Source organism: Sturnus vulgaris, chromosome 17, assembly GCF_052056855.1.
Source record: "Sturnus vulgaris isolate bStuVul1 chromosome 17, bStuVul1.hap1, whole genome shotgun sequence".
Taxonomy (NCBI): domain Eukaryota; kingdom Metazoa; phylum Chordata; class Aves; order Passeriformes; family Sturnidae; genus Sturnus; species Sturnus vulgaris.
In genome coordinates this window covers 12053462-12078884 of record NC_142259.1, presented here as the reverse complement: position 1 = coordinate 12078884, position 25423 = coordinate 12053462, and the positions used below count along the sequence as shown (strand labels likewise).

General features: G+C 45.9%; 2 protein-coding genes across 2 annotated transcripts; one reads left to right on the top strand and one right to left on the bottom strand.

The window, feature by feature from the left end:
• The first annotated feature begins 109 nt into the window (after positions 1–109).
• On the top strand, positions 110–6483 carry LOC106853031 (uncharacterized). Its single transcript, XM_088175225.1, is given in 6 exon segments — positions 110–197; positions 1478–1570; positions 1573–1639; positions 2213–2325; positions 4200–4439; positions 6320–6483. Coding segments are annotated over 6 exon segments (765 nt in total).
• On the bottom strand, positions 6169–25053 carry SLC9A8 (solute carrier family 9 member A8). The gene is made up of 16 exons (XM_014876122.2): positions 24966–25053; positions 23912–24090; positions 23504–23584; positions 20841–20899; positions 18283–18366; positions 17253–17354; positions 16398–16432; positions 15714–15857; positions 14344–14482; positions 13075–13180; positions 12811–12927; positions 11998–12080; positions 10692–10803; positions 10073–10293; positions 8867–9013; positions 6169–7582 (listed from the first exon to the last, which is right to left on the bottom strand). The coding sequence occupies exons 1-16, from the start codon at positions 24971–24973 to the stop codon at positions 7451–7453; spliced, it is 1749 nt and encodes a 582-aa protein (XP_014731608.2). The 5' UTR covers positions 24974–25053; the 3' UTR covers positions 6169–7450.
• Between the last annotated feature and the right edge of the window lie 370 nt (positions 25054–25423).

Below are 25423 nucleotides of genomic sequence, written 5' to 3'. Positions count from 1 at the left end.
TGTCCCTGTGTCCTCTGGGGACCTGGAGGAGCTGGGCACTCCTCCTTAGCCAGAATCCACTCTCACTCCCATTAATCCACTCTCACTTCCATTGTATCTTGCTTTGCAGATGGGGAATGTGTCCAAGACCTCAGTGTTCACCTCTGCCCTATTGGAGAGACAAGACCTGATTTTTGGCACTCTCTATTCTGTCTTTGGTAAGGAAAGATTCCCTGTTGGTCCCCGTGTCCCTGCCAGAGAGTCAGGCCTTTTCAGTTACTGATGCTTCCAGAAGTGTCCAGTCATTGGCAGAATAATTAAACTGACCCTTCCCATGTTATTCTAAAGTATGATCTGATCATTCCCCTCTCAGGTGAATTGTAAGTGCCTATTATGATTTTAAATATTTGAAAAGTTGAATAACTTTGAGGAACATGCTGTAACTCCTACCACAGCCACCTGAGGTGAGACAGACAAGGGTTCTGTTGGTACCACCAGCTTCAGGTCCATTGAGGGGGGTTTGGAGCTCAAGCTGGCCCTTGATTTCAGCAGGAGTTGGTAAAGCCAATAAAATGTACTTAGCACAGATGTGAGACTCACTCTGTGGGAAAAACGCCTTGTGAGGCTGGGAAGAAGGATAAACATCTCAAAACTCTGCTCTCCAGTGACTCCAAAGCCTCCAGAGCTCTGGATTTGGCCAGATCCCACGTGGGAATCCTGTTCCTGAGGGAAGCTTAATGTTGGCCATTCAGTGGCTTGGAAGCTGATTCTTACCATGAGATTAATTTGCAGCCTAATCCATTAGGGAGGAAGTCTAATCCTGCCCAACCTGCCCCAAGAGGAGCAAAGATTCTCCTGAGGACACTGAAACCTCTTTTCCATGAAATCACAATTATGTAATGAAAAAGAGAAAGCCCTTGTTATAAAACTTTAATCACCACTGTTGATTTAAATACATTAATAGCAAACAAAGAGCCTTCTTTTGTTTAGTCTGGATTTTCCTTGATCTTTTAAATGCCTTTTTTTTGGTTCATTTTGTTACCAAGATATGGGACAGTGCAGACTCACAGGAGTGACATTGCCAGGAAGAAATTAGGAAGGCCAAGGGGCCCAGCTCCCTGGCCTCACATCAGAGGAGCAGTCACACACAGCTCCTGTTATTTTTCTAGCTGGGAGGAAGTGTCCCCTTGCTCCTTCCAGCTGCTACGAGTGACTTTGGCCAGACTCTGCACCCAGAGCCTGTTGCAGTCTTACCCCATCTCTGCCAAGCTGTGGGATCTCAGCAGGGGGAAGGGAGCTCATCCACTGTAAAGCAGCTCCAGAGGTGCTCACAGAGCTCTGTGGGTGCCCTGGGCTCCCCTGCTCAGCCCACCCCAGAGGGGGAAGCCTGCAGCCCTCTCCACCCTCTGCAGCCTTGTGCAGTGTTCACATCTCAGGATGCTCCTGGCTCCTTTGCTGCCTCTGTCACACGCAGCTCCCCTCTGTCCCTCCTCCACAGGCACCATGTCCCTGGCTGGGAGCTCGCTGCTGCTGCTGCTGGCCCATCAGAAGAGGTTCCTGCTGAAACCTGCCGAGTTCTTCATCGTCAGCCTGGCATCAGTGACCTGGGCACCACGGTGACGCTCTTCCCCTCGGCCACCTCCTCCTCCTTTGCACACAGGTACCTCAGGGGAGCAGCTCTGCACTGGCCCAGTGTGCAAACTGGGAGCCAGGAGATCTCTGGCAGGCACAGAGGGCTTGGGGACAGCCTGGTGGCACGGGGACACGTGGAAGCTCCCAGCCAGCCATCCCAGAGTGGCGTTTGCTGCTCCCTGTCCCTCCAGCTCCTCACACGGCCCCTGCCGAAGGGCTTTGGGGGAGGGTGTCCAAGCTGGTGCTGCAGTGGTGGGAGCTGCTGTGGGTCAGGGCAGCTCCTGCACCCCAGCTCCACCCGTGTGCACCTTTGGGGTGCTCAAGGGAACACATTAGGGGCAAGGCCATACCCATATTTCCTTGGCCAGGTGCTGGTACCTGTGCAGCCCATTGGAACCTCCCCACGTGTGCCCAGCTCTGCTGCAGGAATCCCATTGCTGGGAAATTCCCACAAAGGAGAAGCCTCGAGTCCAGCTGAGGGGCAGAGACGTGAGCCCTGGGGAAGGACAAGGGACAGGGATGTCACAGCTGGGGGAAGGACGAGGCACAGGGCTATGAGCCCTGGGGGAAGGACGGGCTCACCTGCAGGCTCTCCTTGCAGGTGGCTCTTTAACCAGGCTCTGTGCACCCTCTGTGCCTTCTGCGGGCTCCTGTTCGGGCAGGGCAGCCTGGGCAGCCTGACGGTGCTCAGCACGGTGTGCTCTTACCCGGCAGGTACGTGCTGGGATGTGTTACCTGATCCTCACTCACACCCCTCTCTGTTATCACAGCCCTTTTTCTTTCAATGAGCCAGGTCCAGCTCCTCGGGGAAAGCTCTGCCCCACCGTAACCTATTCCCAGTCAATATTGAGAGTCACAGAATCACGGCAACAAGTTTAGGCTGGAAAACATCTTTGGGATCATTGAGTCCAGCTGTTACCACAGCACTTCTAAGTCCAGCCCTAAACCATGTTCCCAGGTGCCACATCTGTGTGGCTGTACCACAGCAGATTGCAGGTTTTTGGATGTCCAAGCTCAGAGCAGACTGTAGCTGGGAAGCCACAAGCCCTGACAGAGCAGCAAGAGCTGCTTTCCCTGGTCCCTGGTGGGAGAGCCATAGGCTAAATGTATTCAATTTGCTGAAATAATTAATACAGGAGGGCTGGGTTTGCAGTGTTGCAGCTCATGTCTGTAGCCCTGTTTTCACCTGCATTGCTCCTCTGAGCTAAGGTGAATGATTGCACTGCAGAGAGCACGTGAGGAGGTGAGGGAGCCCATGGATGCTCCTTACACAGCTCTTTCTCCAGCCCAGAGTTCTTCATTTCCTCAGCTCGGCTGCTAATCCTCCCTCTAGCATTTATCTTCAGAATAGACTTTGCATTAAAGAGAAAAAATAGAAACAAAATGGGAAATCATACTTATCAGTTTGTTTTGCAGACCAGCACCCCAGGGCCCCTCCTATCCCCCTCTGCCCTGACTCACTGCCCGTGTGCTCGGAGGCAGTGGCTGCTGCCAGCCACCAGCCTGTCCCCAGCAGCTCCCAGTGCCTCAAGGACAAAGTCACCTTGGTTATGTGCCAGCACAACAGCTCAGGAGGTGGCTGAGAAGGTGGGAGGGAAGATGAAGATGTGAGTTGGCTGTGGAAAGGCAGCCCAGGTGACAGTGGCTTTTCCTGCACAGCCTCTGCTCTTGATCAGCCAGTGCTTGGCAGCCTGGCACTTGGGGCTTGTCTACAGCCCAGCCCATCTTCTGTGAGGAAATGCAGAATCAAATTGTGCTTTTAGTTGCTTAGTTTCAAAGCAAAATGTTACTTGTATGTATGTCTGAAGATTTAGCACTTTTCAGTGAGTCTTAGAAGATCAGAGAGTTTGAGATTTGATGTGGGTTGGAACAAAAATGAAAACAAAATATTTCCCCAAGAGCTTCACTGTGCCTGGCATCCGCTGTTCCTGATGAACTCTCCAGGCCTTTGTGTCACTGTGGGTAACAACACATTGCTCCTCATTTAGAGCCATCAGGTGGAGGAGTTTTCATTTTAAATTACATTGGAAAAGATCATAAAGGAGCTTGCATGAGTCATTGTTCCCCAGACTACAAGCTAATACTATAATTTACCAAGGATATGTAAAAAACCCTGAATAACCTTTAAAAAATACAGCACGAAAGAAAACAGCTTGCAAGCCTGGCTTCAAAGGAAACATCCACATCCAGTCAGAAGAGGGGCACTGAGCACAGCCCATTCCCAGGCCTCCAGGCCACACAGCTTGCTGGAGGGATTTCCAGCGCTGCCAAAAGCTGAGCTGGTCCCAGCCAGGTCACTGGGTCCTTTGTACCCCTCTGCCACAGCAGGCTGAGGCTGTTGCTGAGTCTCCCAGGTGGGACAGGGTGTGAGTGGCCTGAAGCTGGAGCAGGTCTATCCTGGGGTGTGCTGAGCTGCTGCCCTGCTCTCTGACATTGCAGTACAGCTGCAGCAGGCTGAGCACCTTTCCCTGGGGATGGGAGGGCTGCTCAGGGCCCTGCTGCCTGTGGCTGAGTCTGGGGGGCGTCAGCGTCCCCCAAGTGCTGCAGGAGGCTGAGGGCATCTCCATCTCCATCTGCTCCTTTTCCAGCTGAGCCTTGCTGTGTGCATGGGGTTGCCAGCCAGGTGCCAGCGCTGCCCTTTGTGCTCTCGGCTGTCCCTGCCCAGTCCTCGATGCTCCACAACCCGCTGGTGTTCCTGCTCCTCGAGCCCAGCGTCCAGCAGTTCCTGTGCAAGGACAGGGTGTTGCTGCAGGCCCTGCACACCCTCCTGTGCTGCAGCCACCCAGCAAACCCCAAGCAGCCCAACGAACTCCACTGCCCAGGGTCTGGCACTGCCTGGGGGCTCCTCTGTGCCAGGCTGGGTCCATGCCCTGGGGCACAGCACAGCTGGGGCCAATGCAGCCCTGTCCCCAGCTGGGAATGGTGCCCACAGCTGCCACCAATGACCTGAGGATGAAATACAACCCCTTCTCTCGAGGGCAGCTCCTCTGGTGCTGCTGGTGGGCTGAGCAGAGGGTGGAGGCTTCACCCTCAGAGCTGAGGCCAGCAGGGTTTGGAAGGGGGTTCTCGATTGCAAGAACCAATTTCTTTGGATTTGATCATGCTGCAGCAGGTGGGAAGGGAGCTGGGGCTGCATTGCTGCAATGCTGCATTGCTGCTCAGTGAGAGCCTGGCCCTGGAGCAGGAGAGGAGCCAGGGCTGCCTTGGGGTGGGTTTGGTTCCCAGGGGTTGCACTATGGGTGCTGCATTTCCCACCCTGTGCTGGCTCACTCGGGAGTCTGAGGGCACAGCTACAATTCCAAGGTGGCAGGGACACAGTCTGGCATAGGGAAAATGGGGAAAAAGGTGGCTGTCAAGGAGAGTCAGCAAAATCATAAATGAATGGGAAAATCAAATATAGCAGGAATTTCTTACAGTGGTTCTGAGCTATGGCGGTTAATGTGTAGTTTGAGGCAAAGTGAAATATTATCTCAGAGTTGTGCGAGCTTGGTGATATTTTAGTGCAGTTGCTTTTTAAATAGCTCTCCCACCACCCATTGCTCCAGCTTCATTGCCTTAAATGATTTAATTCCTTCTGCCTGTGGTGGTTAATTGGAGGTAAAAATGCTTCCAGCTGGAGCTCTCAGCTCTTGTCCTGCGGTTGTCCAGGGGCAGGGCTGGGAGCAGGACCAGCCTAACTAAAGTAACTGCCAGGCAAATCAATAAACAAGACTATTTCTTTTCTAAGCATATTAAGTGAAGAACTCGGAACTGTGAAATGACTGAGAGAAAAGCCATTGTATTGATAAGTGAATGTGAGCATTGGGCACTGTGGTAAAAACTTATTTTGGCTCCAAAAAACAAGGGAGTTAACTTTGCTCTCTCAGAATACAAACTTAATTCCGAGTTTTTACAAACGTAGTATTACTTTAGGTTTAAGAGTAGTTTGTTTTAAATGCAAAAATCCCCAGAGTTTTCACCGGAATCGCTGCAGGGCGATTCCCTCCCTGAACTGCCGCGGTGCCGCCGCCAGAGGGCGGCAAAGAACAGCGCACCTGGCGGCAGGTGCGGGGGGACCGGGAACGGCCGGGAGTGACCGGGAACTAACGGGAATTACCGGGAGTGACCGGGAATCACCGGAAACTGCCGGGAGTGACCGGGAACGGCCAGGAACTGCTAGGAATTGCCGGGAACGACCGGGAATCACCGGGAATTGCCGCGAGGAACCGCGTGGAATCACCGGGAGTGACGGAGAACCGCCGGGAATCACCGGGAACCCCGGGGAACCGCGGCCCTCGGGTACGTGAGCGGGACTGGGGCTTTGTGCCACCCCCGGTGCAGCAGCAGCTCCAACGCTGAACACCCGAGGAGCTCTCAGGGACCTTCCAGCAGCTCGCGGGTGTAAAGGTGAGAAATGAGTAACAGGGATGGGTAACTGGAGTTTCATTCCGTCTGCTGGGGTCTAGGAGGGTGACAAAAAGGCTGATTTTCACACTCATCCTCCCATGGATCAAGCAAGCAAGGGACAAGATGTGGTATTTTGAAAAGCTGCTCAGACAACAGGTTCAGGACTCCAAATACATTCTTGAACTTTTATTCTCTCAGTAGGTAAGCAGTGGATTAAAAAACTCAGTAGCAAAACCAGACCAAAACTAAGTCTCACATCTTCAGAAATATGTGCATTTGAATGTCAGATCTGGGTGCTGAACTGCAATTCACATCCTGGCAGTGGATATGCAAATGGCCAAGGAGGAATTTGGCAGTGGGAGCAAACTGCTGCATGTGTCACCATGGCAAATGTGCAACAAACACGTTCAGGTGTTGGCAACGCTGAGCAAACACTGGGCCATGGAGAACAAATGCAGTGATACCACAGATTCTGAAACAGTGTAAGCAGAAGAGAAAAATGGGACAGCTTAATGGAAGCTGTTTGGCACTTCCCAGCAGAGGCTGCTTCAGCCACGTGCAATATTAATCTTTCTGTACCTGGATTAGACTTCCTAGGCTCTTTTTCCTCATGTACATGCTGCTTTTGCTTCCACTGAAGCTTAAAAGTTCCACTGGTGAATTCTGGAGTGTTAGGGACACTTCATAAATTAGGCAAAACAGAAGCTGCTCTTTGCTAAGATTTGAAGCCAAAGTGCCAGCAAGGAGCAACTGCCAATTACAGAGACCTAACTGCAACTGGCTTTAGCCAAAGAAAAGATTCTACAATTTCAAACACAGTTCTGTGCTGTCACAGGGCCCCACTTCCCCAAAACCATGCTATAATCAGTACTGTGGATTAGATCCCTTAGTATTAAAACCAAAAAATCCCATAAAACAGAAATCAAGAATTTCTTAAGTGACAAAACTACATTTTCAGAGGTGATTCCCTGTATGTGCAATATCTGCTCTTGACAAGGTATGCATCTTTTCTGGGTTCAAAATGTGCAAATTCCATAAATTATACATTTCTTCCAGTCAGATTCCCTTACTAGTGCTGAAACAAATTCACAGTATAAACTGTCAAAACTCTTCATGCTGTGAATGAATATATATATATATATATAAAAGGTAAAGTGCAATTCGTTCTGTTCTGCAGAGCCACACAAGGGCCCTGTACTGCAGCGTGTGGTCACAGCAGGTTTTGGGATGGGAAGTCCCCCATTACCAATGTCATCATTTCACGGCAGGTGGTTCTGCTTTTCAACGGGCTGTGTGGAATTTGCTACGCAGTCAAGTCTGAACAAAAGCCTCTTCCTTCAGCCCACGCAGCATCTGACCCTCGTGGGTTTCCCTTCCTGAACAGTCCCAGCAGAGCTGTGGTTTCACCTGAACAAGGAGCAGGGGCCATGTCTGCAGTGTGGGAGGTCAGAGCTCAGCGTGCACCGGCCCCGCTCTGCTGCAGCAGCTCCTGCTCATCATCCTCAGAGCCCGAGGGGCCCTGGCGAACCTCCTCGTACCACTTGTTGGTCAGGGTCTTCATCTGGATGCGCCCATCGTGCAGGTCCTGCCAGGGGCAAACAGAACCACTGGTACCTGCTGCAGCACCCCCAGAGCCAGGGCACAGCACCCTGGTACCTGCTGCAGCACCCCCCCAGAGCCAGGGCACAGCACCCTGGTACCTGCTGCAGAACCCCCCCAGAGCCAGGGCACAGCAGGGGTGGCCCTGCACACACTCCTCAGGAAATCTTTGCTCCTGCTCTCTGAGCACACACAGCCATTCTGTTTCCCAGCAGAAAATACTCACCGGGTGCTCAGTCAGTAATTACTGCTGCAGATGAGTTTGGATGATGGGTGTTTTTACCTGTGTTCTCTAGACAGTCCTGCTCTGTGTGTTTCAACAATCTCAATGCTGTCTGCAGGGCCTGGCTTTGACTGTCCTCGTGTTCCCAGGGACACTGGGAGGCTTGTGGCCTGCCCTGGTGATTCACATGCTTATTTTTCCAGCCTTTGGTTACAATCTGGATGGCAGCCTGTGCTTTTGGCTACCAACTACGAATCAGATGCTTGCTTTGGTTTCTTGATTTGTTTCTGGTTTTGCAATAAATGACTTTAGTTTTTGTAGGAAAGTGCTGAAACTGTACTTTTGAAAAGTACAAAACAAGAGGAAAAACAGTATTTTTGAGCAGGCGAGGAAGATGGAATGTGCACTTATACAAAATTATGAACTGCACAGCCAAAATGCTTCCATGGGAAATTTGAAAAATAGTCAATTCTGTGGCTAAGGAGCCTCAGATTTCTGAAGCATGGGAGTGAAAAAGGCACAGTATTTACACCTTGGGGCCACTCAGTGCTAAGTTACTGTCAGATGTTGTTTTGCATTTATAGTCTCAGAGCTTTTTTCTCTGGAAAGTGAAGGGTGCAATGCTGGTGCCCATTTCCAAGACAGAAACTGCACTCTGCAGCAACATCACAGCTCCAGAAGTCACAGCACCACTGACAGCAAGAGGCAGCAACTGTGTGTGACAGCACTTCACAAACTCTGCCTGAGTGGCAGCAGCTTTTTCCAGCAGCAGCAGCCAGTGACTCCTGACACCCTTCATGGGTCTCTGCACCATTAAAGGCGAGTTCAGCAAATCCTTACACCAAGTTTAACTGGGGTAGCTCTGAGATGCTCATGTAATCCAACTTCCAGAGCAGCTGTTCATTACAGCTGCTCTCTCTGTGCATGAGCAATACACAGATGTCCCACTGTCCCCACACAAGTGGCTGCACCCTGAGCCCTGTGTGGTACTGAGGACAACACTAACTCCACCAGTTTCTCTTCTTCAAGAAAACAACGAAGACTTACCTCTTGTGTGAGTCTTCTGGTGAAGAAAGGATTCAAGTACTCGACATCGAGCCGCATGAACCCTTTGAGGTTCTGCCTTTTTATGTACTGGGCTTCATATTCCTCCTCTGTGAGCTCTGATAAATGCTCGGATTCTATGGTGTTTCCCTAGAAAAATCACAAATACTGGAATTACCCAAGAGAAGTGGCGGTCATGCCACCACCCTGATCAGCCCCTGCTCTGTGCTCTCCCTTATGCCCTGCTGGAGCAATATGGAAATGATCCCATGCCAGCCTTGCAGGGCTTAGGGCTGCATGAGTCTGTTCAGCCATTGAATTACAGAGGCCACTTGACCTCCCTTTCCATGGTGAAAAGGAAAAGACCTCAAATGTTCCATGTTTTGTGCTGCCACTATTGCTGAGAACAGGTTTCTACTGTGCAGATTTTCTCTTGTGAGCTGCACAATGCTCATCCAGCAAGCACCACTGCTGTCATTGTCTCACTGAAAACGAGCCCTGTCCCTGCACTCTTCCTGCACTTCCTTGTGTGGGCAGTGCAAGGTAATTCTACAGACTACAATCAGCCTCATGCAAAGAGAAAATATTTTTAAGCTCCTCCAGGACAATACCCTGCAAATACTCTTCAATAGTTTCGAGAAAAACAGGCAAAAAATGTCCTGTGATAGTTTTTATTCTCCCGTCTTTTGCACAAGAGGTCCCAGAGCAGCTTTTGGCTTTGTCAGATCTCTTGCTTTGCCAGAAATTGTTTTAAAATAAACTCCAGTCAGAGGGGGGCTATTGTTGCCACCTTCTCATGGCCTTTGAATTTTTCAAAGTAATTTCCATCTGCCTTTTATGATTAATTTCCATCTCACACTGTACCAACTACTTTCTCTCTGTATGTGACTCAATCCTCTATCATCTGCTTTATGCTTTCCCAAGGGTTACTTTAATTCACATAGATCAACTTGTAATTGGATTGAATTAAAGGACTATTTCTCCTCCCCTTGTCCAAACACATATTTTGTATAAACACTTACCAAACTCTGTCTTTGGGATACTTTAAAATTATATTGCTTGGCTTTGTCCTACTACCATGGCTTTTTTTACTGCCTTCATTTTACTTTTTAACAAAAGATCACGTACTAGTCATGAAAAATGTTTAAACTGAAGAAGAAAAACCCCACCAAACCCCAGTGATCCTGTGAATGAAAACCCCACACAAACCATCTTCTCTGTCTTGCTGAGGTTGACATCCTTCTTGCTCCTCTTGCGTGGTTTGGAGTCCTCGATGTCCACGAGCCTGATGAGGGGCATGGTGCCCCCGCCCAGCAGCAGGATGGTGAACAGCACGATGATGATGGTGGTGGTGCCAATGAGCTGTCGCTTCTCCATGGGCTCCAGGCCCAGGTGGAGGCTCAGGGCATAGGGAATGGCCCCACGTAATCCTAGGGGAGACAACAGGGCAGTCAGCCAGGAACAGAGCACTGAGCACCCACAGAACTCCACGGGAATCTCCACCCTCACAGGTGTTTTATAACCCTATGGCCATTATCCAGCACTTGGCTACCACCCTAACACAAGCCTGAGCATTTCAGACACTGCAGCTCAAACTGTGCAGCTGTTGGGCCTCTACACAGAAAAGCTCTCGTGGGGTTCACCAGAGCCAAGTCCTCCAGCACAAAGGGGAAAGAGGACATTTCTCTGCACTTGGGTTTCAGAGCAGTGCAAATGTTCAGTTGAGTTTTGCTCCACCAATGAAAAACCAGTTCCTCCTAGAGTGGGCCACACAGTGGAAAAGATAAAATATTTTTTCTGGTTCTCAGTATTTTGAGCTTTAACTTACCACTAAACCACATGATAAACATCATTTTGGGTGTGATTTTATGGTCACGGAAAAAGTTGAGTAGGTAGGAAAGTGGAAATATATTCACTGCTCTACCAAACAGAACCAGCACCTGAAAAACAAAAATAAAAGCAAAAGACCATTTGATATGTCACATCCACGAGGCCCCAGCTGCAGCTGGTTTTACAGGGGAAGGTGAATCTGCTCTTCCTGCTCACAGGCAGGTGTGCTGCTCCATGAGCAGAGAGAAACCCCCAGCACAGGGCAATGAGGAATGTTACTCCTGAAGCATTTTGTCTGCTTAACTGAAACTAAATCAGACCTGGCACTCATGGAGACCAGGCTGCTTTACTTATAATAAATAAATGGAACCCAGGAGGTATTCCAGGGAGACCAAGAATTACTTTAGGTAGATGTGCTCCTGAGTTCAGCTCCTTTAATCATTCCCTTGGTGCAGCAGCCAAGAGGCAAGAAGGTATTTCTATTGTCTCCCTGTGGGCCAGTTGCTCAGAAAGGCCAGGAGCCAAACAAATAGCACATCAGGCTGTTTCTCAACACTTCCCTGGGTATGGCTATAAAGCATTCCCCACACTGAAGCAACACAGAGCAAAAAAGGAAAAAATGGGGACTATTGATTTAATGGCAAACAATTAACGAACACAGTGAAAACTTTAACTCAGAAAAAGGCAAGGTTTTCCCACAGCATTATTTTTAAGCTCCACTACAAACAGACCTTGATAAGACAAATATCCTAGAATTAGTCAGCAACATTCTTGAAGGGCTGTGCTGTTTTTCTTTATGAATCACCCCAAAATTACACAATTTGCATTACACCTGAAATAGCAATGCTGCACAGGAGGAAGTATCACACCTTAGATATATATTAGATAGGGAAGTTGTATGCAATGCAGGCAGAGCAGTTCCCTGTGCTGATATCCCAGTCTCGGGAAGCTGTAGATAACAATTCTGCCCTTGAACCATGGGATGAGCCAGTGTGCTGTACACAACTGGAAATGGATCCACATTGCCCTCATTGGAAAGGGAACACACTTTTCATGCTGATATTAAACCATTATAATGGCAACAGATGGAAGCAAGCCCCATGTGAAACCTAATTCAGAGTCACTGCATTAAGGCACACTGAAATGGGTTTAAAGACAAAGAATTAGAAAAGGACACTGAGAATTTTTTATAAAAACCTATAAACTGTAACAATTATTCTAAAATCTTTTAACTGTAAGGTGTTTTTCCCTTCCCCAATAACAAAAATGCATCTAAAAAGATATGGAAGAAAGTAAATACCTACTATGCACCAGATGACAAAGGACATTTCAAACTTGTGAGGAAAACTAAAAATTGACAGGCCAAGAAATGCAAAAACACACGTTTCTGAAAAAGAGAAATCACATCTTAAATAAACAATTCTATAAAACCTTTTCTACTCCTGTTATTAATTACTACATACAGTACATAAAATGGGATTTCCTGACAAAACCCTGGAGAGCTGCTGGTGCTCACTAGGGAGTGGTTAAGTTCACTTTGCAGCAAAGCCACTCCCTGATCACACTGCATCCTCCTGCAAACAATAGAGAATTCATTCATGGCAGCCCCCAGAAACCAGGGACATGTTTGTAATGCAGGAACATGTCACTTCTTCAAAGGTTTGGTTTGGAAAAGGAACTGGAAAGGCTCTAGGAGCTGTTTGTACCACTACTTCTGAAAACTCCATATTTGAAGTTACTGTATTTGCAAGTAGTTTTTTATATTAAAAAAATTCAAAAAAAAGCTACCTCTCAAACCCCATCTCCTAGAACTAAAAAAAAACCAAGAACACACAAGTCAGAGATCTATGTGACCATCAGTTCTATGGCAAATCTTAGCTGAGCCTGCAGGATGGGAGAGAGATTTACTGCATGTTTTATCCAGTGTGGCAGGAAAGGTGACATTTGAGTGCCTTCCAGCTTCCACTCTCAGGAATTCTTCTCCTAAAGACAAGCACCATTGACACACAAATGCCTGTCTGCAAATTCACACCTCTGCTACTCCCAACAGAATCACTGTTCCATGCAAATGAGATTTTCAACTATCAATACTGGATTTAACAGCAGGCAGCACCTACCACACATGAAAGCAACAGTTCTGAGTGTCTGCTGCATCAGGATCTGGGTCACTGGGGACAGGTTGTGGTGTGTGTAGTGAGACATCACAATGCCAGAGAACAGGATTGCCATGATACCTGTGGGCAAGAACAACAGAAACCTCTGCAAGGATTTACTGCTGAGACCTCAAGAGTAATCCTCTCACAAGGCAAAACCTGTTTCTACAGCAACAGAAATATTTTAACATACCAAACAGTTTGGTCAGAACTCACTTTGCTACTCACCTGAGAGTGAGATCCCTTCTGCAAGTCCATAAGGAAGGTAAGCAAAGATAATCATCATCCCAAATTCCAGGGAAGGTGTCTTCCTTAAATCAATGTGCTTTAGTACGTACACACAGAAGTGTTATGGAAAAAATAAACTTAAAAAATAAATCCAAGAAATATTTTGATGTGTTCATTCCATTACAAAACAATGATTATGCTTAATGTACTTTACTGAATAGCCAATAAAATCTACATATTTGCCTTCAATTCAAGTATGGAAAGTAGTTTCTTATGTGAGAAATGTTTCTTATAGAAGCTATTGCTGGTAGAAGTCTGTCAGAAGACACAGAGACTAAAAAAGATCTCTTGCTGATGTGCCTCTACAATACTGATAACAACAGGTAAATCAAATACTTCTGAGGCACAAGTAACTGTGAAGAGAAAATAAACTGCTTTTCTCTTTGACTTAGTATAATTTAGATATGAGTCAAAGAAGAGTTGAATATCTGTCTCCCTCTTTTGTTGTGATGTATGGAATAATTTCAAAGTTTGTTGAATCAGGCTGATGAACCGAAAGGGGAAATGTGTCTGTATTTAATCAAACACTCTATTGCTGTTGTTCACAAAGTGTGTGGCAGTGTGTCCCAGCTGACATCAGTAACTGCTGTCCAGCCCAGAGCTCACACAGTCAACTCAGAGCTGGCACTGAACAACCCCAAAAGTAACAAAGGAGTCTGGGCTACAGCAAACAGCCCTCCTGATCTCTGCAGAGCAGCTCCTGGGCTGTTCAGCAACCAATTCCTGGAAGTGGAAGAGGCAAAATAGAGCCCAGGATAAACCCAGCCAGAACAGTGCCTGCATTCAGCTGCCTGCACATGATCCATAGGGACAAACGAGCTGGGCTGACTCAAAGGCCCTCGGGAAAAGCTGCTTTTTTTTCTTTTTAATTAACTGTTTTATGTATGTAAAAAAGAAGCCATATGCTTGTTAAAATGGATTGGTATTGAAATGGAATTAATATATTTTGAATTTACAAAACAATTACCATATCTTATAACACTCCAGTGCACATAAGCTATTATACAACATTTTAGACCTTAATTATGTTCATAAAAATTTGATGCCGCTTTTAATACACATCCATGCACACTAACATAAAACCAAAATAATGTCTAGTAAGAAATATCCTCTAAGAAATGCTGGAGAAGATGGGAAGAAAAATACTACTAGAATGTTGCAGTTCACCAATGTATACATATATATATCACCAAAATTAAAAAAGGATATTAATGCAGAAATAAGACCAGTAAGTGTGCCAAGTGCTGCAGAGCCAAAGAACATCTTGAGAAAGTATCCCAGTGCCTGTAGAAAGGTTTGCCATCCACTGACATCTGACATATTTTCCCTTGTCAAACCTTCTGCTGTGCTAGATACAATTAAAAGAGAAATAAAAAGAAATAGTTATAAATTCTAAGCCTGGATCCAAAAATATCAAACATCTTTTGAGCATAACAACAAAAAAAACTCCCATTTCTTTGTTGCTACCACTCTTAAAAGGCTTTTACTGTGATATATATAACAAGAGCAATGTCAGAAGACGTTAAGTCAAGCCTTAGTGTAATCCCCAAAGGGAAACCTAATTCTGCTGAAAACCCAGCCCTGCTCCTCTGAAGAATCCCAGAATGGCATAAATAGGCTATGGTGATGCCCAGAATTTCAAAACAATGTTCCAACTTTGAAAAGGAAAAGAAAACACATTTTACAGTGGTAAGAACTCATGTGATCCTCTGAGAAGAACAAATGAACAGGAAAAGCTCTCATCAAATATTTAGGTGTGGATGAGAGACAAGAAGGTCACTGATGGAAAACAAAGCAGCTCTTAAGAGGAAAGGGGAGAAACCTCTTTGAATTTCAGGAACATATTTCATGGAAATTCTGTGCAAAGAACATACAGATTACAACTAGTGTTTGTCTTGGCTGCTTTTAGCCTTCAGCCTCTTCCCTGAAGGCACCACAACTGTAATAAATGCAATCAATTCATTAGAAAATTACTCTGACCACACTACCTGCTTGGTACAGCTGCTCCTTCTATACATTCACAGTCACATCTATTGGCTTCAGCAATAGCATGAAGATTTATTTATGCATTTTTCACTCTTTCAGCCCCAAAGAATTATCATAGGTGAAAGATAAGGATATTGGATGTTCCCCTTTCCCATGGCAGCCCCAGCACAAGCACAACCCCACTGCATGGATGCTGCTGCATTCCTCCCCAGCCACAATGGCACAGAGACAGAGCAGCTCTGGGAAGGTGAAAACTTCTGTGCCTGACAGGTGACACGTGGGGCTCCTCTTGTCAGCACCTTCAGATGGAAAGAGAGCTAATAATGAATGGAATTAGAAAGAAATCAATTATCTGGGGTCAATGAGATAAGGCACTGAGATAGGGTTAAAGGGGAAACCATTTCCTGTCTTCTGCCAATGCAGTTCATATTATGGATTGCTTTTTACATAGAAGCACCACACAAGATTCAGCCTTAACCTGAAATACACCACTTGTTCCAAATGAAGATGGAAGAATTACTGTATATCTGAAAAACTAACAGAAAACAATACAGTTACTGTTTCCATAAATGTGTGTGGCTCCAATCACTTACTTGGTCAGGACAATGGAGACTGCATCGTTGAGAATACTTTCTCCAAAAACCAACATGTTAAGCACAGGATCCACATTAAGGGCATTGAAAATAGCAATAGTAGCCACAGGGTCAACTGCAGATATTAGAGAGCCAAATGCAAAACTAGGAGAACACAAAAGAGGAAACGACATGAAAGAAAAATACTTACCCTAGTAACTTACATGAACAACAGTAACAAAGTCCATTTGTGCTACAGTTTCTACACAGTGATAAGTTGTACTCTCTTTCCCCTCCTAGGAACTTGCCAAGTTCTTGAAAAAATCTACATTATTGATACTGAAAAACTTACTCTGTCTTTTAAGAAAGGATTTGGACAAGGAAGTTATACCCTTATCACATATATGAACAATACCAACTAATCCAAGTTTACAAATCTTAAAGTTTGGTTAAAATACCCAGTACCTGTCTAAAGAAATCACTGAGCACATAACAGAATAGACTGGAATAAAATACAATACTATTTGGCAATAAGGGTGTAAAAAATAGGGTATAGAAGCTGTCCATCTATTTCTTAGTTTCATACACAATGCTGAATCTCAGCAATCTAAACACTAAAAGAGGTGGCCAACTGCAGTGCATTTCCCACCTGCAGCTATCCTGAAGCTTCATTTCATACACTGTACCATTTCCCCAAGTGCTTACCTGTCTGTCATGTTGAGTTTATAAATTACATCAGCCTGAAAGAATAGATAGAACATAATCACAATCAACTGTGGTGTTCTGCTGTTCTTAAAAACCAAACTATTCATCAAATCCCGAGTTTATTATGAAGAAAAATTCACAGTAATGATGTATTCAGTTTAACATTGCCTTCCAACAGTAACCTACTGCTACAATTCTGGTCACCCAAGATCAGGGAACTAGAGCAGAGTCAGGTGAGCAGAGTAACCAGGACATTCAAAGGAAGAGAAATCTGAGTGGCAAAGAGGAAAGTATAGAATGCTTGGCCCACCAGAATGAAAACTGAGAGAAAAGATAAGTATCTGTGTCTATATGTAATTAACAGGAAACACCAAACCACAGAAGCCAAAAAAAAAAAAAAAAGAAAAAAAAGACTATTGTAGAGTATAATATGGCTCTAGAGAACACAGGTTTTGGAACAGCCTTGCAAGAGAAAGATTGTGGAAGTTCAAAGAAAGTACAACTCAAGTCTTAATTGTTTTTCCCACAGCACATGCTGTGTCAGAGAGTCATAGAGTGGCTCAGGCTGGAATACCTGAGGTCACCTCCTCCACCCTTCCTGCTCCACAGGACCCTTGGAACACCTCACCCATGGATAATGTCCATGGATCATGTCCAGAGAGGTTCTGAGCACTTCCAGGGAAGGAGACTCCAGCAATATCCATGGCAGGGGCTGTATAACTCTGCCTTTGTGAGAGCAGAGAACTGGATTTTGTGACCAGGAATTCATTTTCACTCTATTTGTCTGCCCTTGAAAAATGGACTTTCAAATAACAAGCCAGATAAACTGAAGTGCTTCAAAGCACTGAGTCTTACCCTGCCCAGGAAATAGATTCCTCCACCTACAATGAAAGCTGATATTGCAGTGCCAAATACTGAGAACAGAATGATGGAACCAATGTTCTGAAAAAAATTACCCTGGAACACAGTAACAAAATAAGTAAATTAGTAAAAATGGCCTGAAGGAAAACTCATGTTTGGGTTTGCATTTAGTTAGATGCTAATTCACAACTGGGTTTCAGATTATAAAGGCTCAGTTTGTTTCCAGGTACCCCAGGACACACATCCACACCATCTGCCCAGAGAGATTGCAGCTCTCCTGACGACAACAGCAATTCCTCTGCTTCCCAGGACTGATTCCCAGTCTGGCACCATGACAAGAACCCAATCCTCAGGCAAACACTGGATATTCACCAGCACTCTGACATATTCCCCACCTAGCAGAAGTGTAAGTGAATCCCTCTCTTGGAGACAGGCCATGTGAAAACGGTTTGTACATCTCCCAGTTCTAGTCCATTGCTCGTGATCTTTTACAAAAAGGTCTCCAGTGCTGGTACCAGCCCTGGTGTCACCATGGCCACTGTCCCCTCCCTGTCCTGCAGCACAGCTGGAGCAGAAGGGCTGCACAAGGGAGCACCAAACCCCTCAGCCAGGATCAGAGCTGTGAGAAATGCCCATGGAAACACAGACCCCCAGGGTCAGAACCTTACACACATTTCCTTCTTCTTTAGCTGTGCAGTGACCCCACCTCTCCCACTTCTGATCTTACACCTTCCCACTCCTGCTCCTTCACAGCAGCCCTTGTACAGCACTGCTGAGGTAAGAAATCTCTCCAGCCAAGGAAAACCTCGTGTGTGCTGTACCCTGCCAGCACTCAGTTATCAGTAACAAGCTGCACTCCCTGCACTCCAAGCTAAAGAGGTTCAAATTTTGCACTCTCAATTCCCTAATGATTAATATAATGGAGTTTAATGTGATTATCCTAAGCTTCATTAAGATAACTAAAAGCAGGATCTGCTCCACACAAAGCCTCAACGTCCAAAATGAGTGTCTGGCAGGGACTGACCTTGTGCAGTGAATATCCAGATTCAAATATAATAGGCGGAAGCAAAAGCAGAAAAAACATATTTGGACGAAACATTTCTTCTTCCTGCAAAAAAAAAAATTAATTATAATTTCAGGGATATCATCATTATTGAAATAACATCAAATCTTCCAAAAGAAAAGCTATTTAAAAAACAGTGATGGAAAATGAAAAATCTTTCTCCCTTCTTATCACAAAGTAGAAGACTGAAGAACAGTAAACTATTCCAGGGCTGCTACTTCTATTGTTCTTTTTCAACCCAGTGACAGAAATCTAGGAGTTACTTATTTTAAATTACTATCTCAAAAAAAGCTGCATAGAAAACAGGTTATTTATGGTAAAGGAAAAATCTTCCTGTTTCTACAAAAAGTATTCCACTTTATCTGAGAGTCTGGAGATCTGTAAGGACTGCCAAGGAATGGTGACCTCTTGGGCACTGCTGGAACAGAACAGGTTAACTGGGACCAAGCAGTTTCACTGGAAAACTCATCACCTGACAAGAAAATCACATCATCAGCCTGGTGGCCCTGCAGGTGACCAGGCTCAGGTGACACAGTACCTGAGGCTCTATTCTTCTCAGCAAATGTAATTTCTGCCTGAATTGAATTCTGATGGCTCCTTTTTCCATCACAGTGATATAATTGGAACCCACCATGAGGTAAGGTGCTATTTTTTTGTGCCCTCAGTCTTTGTCACTTATCTCATCCCCTGGCTAGCAGTGCTCATGCTGTATCCCCAGCCTGGCACCCTGGCTCTTCTGCTGGCAGAGTACCACAGAAGGCAAATGAGTCCCAGCTTGGGGAGCAGTCTCTTTACCCACCTGTTCACTCCTCCCTGGTCCCCCCAGCACTGAACACAGGTTTGTCACCTCCTCAAGCCCAGATTAACTTGTTTAAACCAGGGTAAACAGGTGATGGACTGTTCTGTTCTAACACCAGCTTTCAATCCAGAGTATGGTATCCAGACTCTGGTATGTCTCTGAAGTCTCATTCCTGCCTGTACCAGTGACCATCATCTTAGAGGATTTGGGGGGCTTAGAAAACAAAACTCATCCTTTGGGCTGAAATGCTCCAGCCTGTGACTGTGCACACACAACCCTGTGAAGCAAGGGCTGACACTGCCTGCTCCTGCCAGCAGCCACTGCACCAGAACAAAACCCCCAGCTCTGAGTCACTGCACTCGGGACAACCCCTGAAACCAGAGCTGGACAAGGAAGTGAGAACAATGGGAAAGGAAGGTCTGTGTTTGTGCTGCATGGAAGCAGAGGAAAATAAAACATGAGGACTCTGACTATTAGCTGTGCTAGCCAAAAACCACCAGCAGGCACAAGGTCTCAGTGGTGAGCCTGAATGAACACTTAGTAAGGTGTGATCACCAGAAATTACATAGCAAAGTTTCCAGGGCAGGGATATGATCCAAGATTTGCTTTGTACAGGGATATAGCCTGCAGTTAAATATTTCATTTCTATCTTATCAGATAAACAAAAGATATTTAGTAAACTTAGAACCATTTATAACCATGTAATAAAGTCCATAATTATTGATTAGACAATTTCACATCTAAAATTACGACAGCCTAACCTTTAAAAATCTAACTTTTATTACAGTGAAACTATCTCAAATAAGCAGTAATAATGTGATATCTTTGGCTTTTCACCTTGGCTGACAACACCAAGCACAGCTACCCAGTGCCTCCCAAGATGGGACCGACATTCCCAGAAAACCTCCACATAATTCATCAGCTGTGATCAGAATTTCCCATGCTTAGAGAACAAGGGCTCAAATCAGAGCACGAAGTTTTTTTTTTTTCCTCTTACATACATGATCTTACTCAGATTATTTTATTTAGTTCATAAGAAACTAATTTAAAATGCTGATGTCATGACCATTTACCTGATTTTCAATTTTAAGTCAAATCCAGTTGACACAAATCATGAATGAAAAAGCAATAGCTACTGCAGGTCCCACTGTTTCTATGACTTCATATGTAAAAATGAAATATTACAGCACAACTGTTGAGCTGTGTAATTGTTTAAACGAGTGTACACAGAACCAGTGTAGTTAGTTGACTAAAAAAAAAATGTAGTTCAAAAGCTAAATCAGATTGAAAATGTATGTATTTTAATGTATTTCAACTAAGGAGAAAAAGATCTTCCTTTAGGGCAATAACTGCCAAGAAATATAAAACTGCAAGCTAGGACCAAAATTCACTACTCAGACCAAGATGTTCAGCTGGCTGATATAAATTGTGTTTAGAACTGGCAATTGAGATCACTATGACTTCAAACTGCTTAGTGCTGTGAAACAAAATCATAGTTTAAATGCTGCAAGATTTTAAATTAAAGCAGGAACAGTGAAGAGTTCATTGCTTTGATAATGTGGATAAACAGTAGGAGGCAAAATCCTTGTTTCACCGAAGACTTCAGCTCTTGCACAAACTTCTGCAAGGACTTGCCCTCTAAAGCATCAAGTATTACAAAGCCTTTTTCATAAGATTTAGGGATTTTTCTACAATTAAAAATTAATTGTTACAACTATACCTTCCAGTTGGCCAGCTTTTGAGCCTCTATGATTTTTATAAAAGCTCCCATAAGGATACCTAGGAGAGAATAAGAAAACATTCTGAAATAGCCACAAAACACATCACTGCTTATCAACTCTCCAAGTTTTAGAAGTGAAAACATATCAAAACATAGTGCAGCAAGTCTTTCATTCCTGAACCATGAAAACACCGAATGGTTTTGGATTTAATACCCAAATACCCAGTTTCCAATATGTTACATAACCGCAGTTTCCCTGCACAACAGATTGTCTCTGGGGATATCCCAACTCCAAACAGACCTACTGAGAGTGTGATGCTCACTGGTTCAGAAAGAGAACAGGCTTAACTACTAAAAACACTTCTCATCTCAGCTGCACTCAAATCAAATTTCACCTTTCTTGCTGAAGAATCAGCAAGTTATGAGTTAGGCATCTGTGCTTCGTGTCACTTCAATACTATCTGCTGTTAAAGCAGCTTAAATGAAATCAGTCTTCACAGAAGTGAATTTTGATTGAATGAAATCATAGCACTTTTTGGCAATGTGGAAGGCAACAAACTCTGATCAGGGTGGAGGCTCTGTCAGAACTATTTTCCAAATGAGTTACACACTGTTTAAGTCATGCAGAAATAATGTTAATACAGAAGAATTTTATCAAGGCTGCTGCAAACTCTGAAGTTAAAGGTTAATCATACTCTTTCCTCCCATCTATCTTCAAACATAAAGACATGAAACTGTAACAAGATTTCTTCTGGAAGTCATGAAGATAACTCATGAACTGTCATTAATTGTTTTCAAGTAGTTACAAGGAACTTGTCTTTAGCCAGATTTCAGATCTGTGTTTCTGCATAGTTGTGTTTTATTATTTACAGAATGGAGACTTCACAGTCAAACACTGGGACACCCAAGTCAAATACTCCAAATGAAAGGTACAGAGTGTCTGCAAAGCTTTCAGTATGCTTTCCTGTAACTCATGTTAAGTATGCTTTCCTGTAACTCATGAGACCTCCTCTCATGCTGCAGCTAACAAAAGAGTCTCACAAACAGAATCACATGGATTACTGCTGATGGATGTGTCACACACACAAAGCCAGGAGGCCTAAGCCTTCTTTTATACAAAAATCTGGGAAGGCATTGGTCCCAGAGGGGAGAAATAACTGTGCCATGCAATGATTTCTATGGAAAGGAAAACATCAAGGAAGGAACATCAAAGGGCTGCTGTTCCTTGAAGGACAGAATGCAGACATGGCCACTCACATGCCACATACATTTACAAACTACTCTTCCTTTTTCCCTAAATGAATGAATGTAGGTTTTGATCAGCTGTTTCTATTAAATCAGGCAAGTCAGTTTTGTCAAGGAGCTAATTAGAACGGTAAGTCTAAGCCAAAGTTAATCTACACCTCATTTTCTGGGAAAATTTTATAGGCATTTTCTTACTGCAACTAACCTTCATTTTTCCTGGGAACATGTTAAAACTCAGTAACAAATCAAGGAGAAAAAACATTTCTGGGAACCATTTTTACCAACAAAATTCCAGCAACTTGTAAGGATGAGGATCAAAATCCAGCCTCAGAGAATGCACTCCCACCCTGTCCAGCAGGAGAAAAAAAAAAAAAAACAAACCCTAGAAACCAAAAACCAGAAGCTTCCGGGCAGCTTAGACAATGGGAGGAAAAACGCTTGAGAAAATCATACCTCTCTTCTCTGCTGCCACTTTTATTAGCCTTCAATAACTTCCTGAGAGCATTTGCTTAATTTACAAGTTAAAACAGGACACACCTCACTTCTGGCACTGCTGGCAAAACTGGATACTTGAAACTCCAGCTGTGCTCTTGCAGAGCATTACAGGACCAGAGGGTCACTGAGCCTTTGTCTTCTTGTTGTATTTTTAGAATAACTGTCAGTGAAAGCATCACCAGCAAGAGAAGTAAAATTATCACAGAACCTTGCTGACAAATCACAGCTGAAAAACTGGTGCTGGCAACACTCAGACCAGGTTCTTTAAACATCAGATAGCTTGTAGAGAAAATAATGAATGCATTTGGCCTGATTTGCTCCTCGTTTACACATTTGTAAATCAGGAGAAACAGTGTAAAAATAAATTAAATTACCCTGACATAAAACTATAGGCTCAGGAATACTCTAAATTTAATTCAAATTAAGTAAGCACCAGATCTCCGTGAAGGGAGACACTTATAGCTCTAGCCATAGGAAGAGCTCTTGCCATGGTACTGCTGGGATAATTAAGGATCTGACAGTCCAGGCAAGTTTTCAGGATAGCTGCAGTCCCCAGCCACGTTAAAATCCCACACTCAGATGTAATTCTGACAACACCTCAAAGGGAAGGCTGGAGCCTCATGACCAGGGAGTGCTGCACATCCTGTCCTACCCTGAGGATGCAAACTAGAGGAAGATGCCAAAGTACTCAGGTAGTGACACCCCTATAGGTGTCATTTTCTGGGCCAGTCTCTGCATGTACACTCATTTCTTTAGCTCCTCAATCAGTTTAACTCTATGAATCAGTTGTTTTCTTCACTGCATCCAGCTTGCTGCATCTTTCAAGTGATGGCTAACACACAATAGAGCATTATCTCCAGTGCACACCGCTGACAGTCCCTGGATTAACACAAATCCAAGATAAAAATGTCATGGTTACTCACCTAAGGAAACAACAGCCACGCTCTCTGGTAAAAAATGAAGCCGGTATTCTATCAGTAAATGCACCAATATGATGCAAATAGCTGGGAAGGGAAAAAAATGGAGATTCGGGAGTGTTGGAAAAGAACAAAAAATACTTTAAAAAATACTTTTAAGCAGTATTTTTTAAATACACAAACAAACTTCTCCTAATGATTTAGTAGACTTCGCTTTGGCAATAAACCAAGAAGCACCATTGTAAGCAGTAGCTCCCACCACCATAAATGTTCTCAATCCCTGTGCCTGTGCAAAATCCCACTTCACAGAGAGAACCAGAGGAGAAAGAAACCACTATGATTTTGAGTTGGCCTATGTCCTCAGACACAGACTACAGTTAACAGAGATTAACAGACTTTCAGTTCATCATTCACCTATAACAAGAAGACTGAAAAAAATGGTCATGCCACTAGACTGTTCCTCTTGCTGTGCCTGGACTCCAGTCTGAACTGGAAGGATGGGTTTGGGAGGTGTAGGTGCCACCAGCTTGGTAGTAGCAGCCAGCAGAGTGTGGAGGGTGGCATTGATGACTTCATGGGTGGCATTTGCAGACCTGTCAGGATAATACAATATAATATGTCATTATACTGGATGGGAGCAGCACGATAAAGCCAGAGACATGCACACATCAACCAACCACCAGATCACACGGAACCCGTGCTGGTGACCAACTCATTACAGTTGTGTTTTAAAGGCAGTCTCTGATTAGACAAAGCAGTCTCTGAGTAAACAAATACTGGAAGTTCTGTTCATGGAGCTGACTGATGCAGAGCTGCTTCACACACTGCAGAGCCCTGACAGCATGGCATGCAGTGACAGTATGGCATGCAGGGACAGCCTGGCATGCAGTGACAGTATGGCATGCAGGGATAGCCTGGCATGCAGGGATAGCCTGGCATGCAGGGATAGCATGGCATGCAGGGATAGCCTGGCATGCAGGGATAGCCTGGCATGCAGTGACAGTATGGCATGCAGGGATAGCCTGGCATGCAGGGATAGCATGGCATGCAGGGACAGCCTGGCATGCAGTGACAGCCTGGCATGCAGGGATAGCATGGCATGCAGGGACAGTATGGCATGCAGGGACAGCATGGCATGCAGGGACAGCATGGCATGCAGGGACAGCCTGAGGGCAGGCCCAGGGAAGGCCCAGCCCACCCGGGTGTGCACAGCAACAACCCCGCGCTCAGACCCCGCACCACGGGGACTGCGGCCCGGCCCCGCCGCCTCCATCCCCGCAGCCCTCGGCACCGCGCGGGGCCCTCGGGAAGGCCCGCACGGCTCCCCGCACCGCCGCGGCACAGCACAGCACAGCACAGCCCGGCCATGCCCCGCAGCAGTGCAGTGCGGCACGGCACGGCACGGCACGGCACGGCACGGCACACCGTGACCCGCAGCTCCGGGCCGCCCCCGCCGCCCCGCACTCACTCCGCCATCTTGCCGGGCTCACGCTCCCACGGCGCCCCGCGCGCCGCCGCTTCCGGCGCTGGGGCGGGCACGTCCGGGCGCGCGCGCGGCGCCTGCGGAACGGCTGCGGGGGCGCGCGCCACCGGCGCGTCACGTGACAGCGGGCCTGGGGCGCCCCCTGTCAGCGGGGGCAGCGGCTATAGCGCCGCCATCGCTCCCTGTCCCCAGAGCCGCCATCGCTCCCTGTCCCCAGAGCCGCCGTCACTCCCTGTCCCCAGAGCCGCCATCGCTCCCTGTCCCCAGAGCCGTCATCCCTCCCTGTCCCCAGAGCCATCATCCCTCCCTGTCCCCAAAGCCATCATCGCTCCCTGTCCCCAGAGCCGCCATCGCTCCCTGTCCCCAGAGCCGCCGTCACTCCCTGTCCCCAGAGCCGCCGTCGCTCCCTGTCCCCAGAGCCGCCATCGCTCCCTGTCCCCAGA

Excerpts from the sequence above, each read along its gene's own strand:
- SLC9A8 (XM_014876122.2), bottom strand. Across the intron at positions 18,367-20,840 it reads AAAAGCTGGCCAACTGGAAG|GAAGAAGAAATGTTTCGTCC; the intron begins GTATAGTTGTAA and ends TTTTTTTTGCAG. Across the intron at positions 17,355-18,282 it reads CTGGATATTCACTGCACAAG|GGTAATTTTTTTCAGAACAT; the intron begins GTCAGTCCCTGC and ends ACTGTGTTCCAG.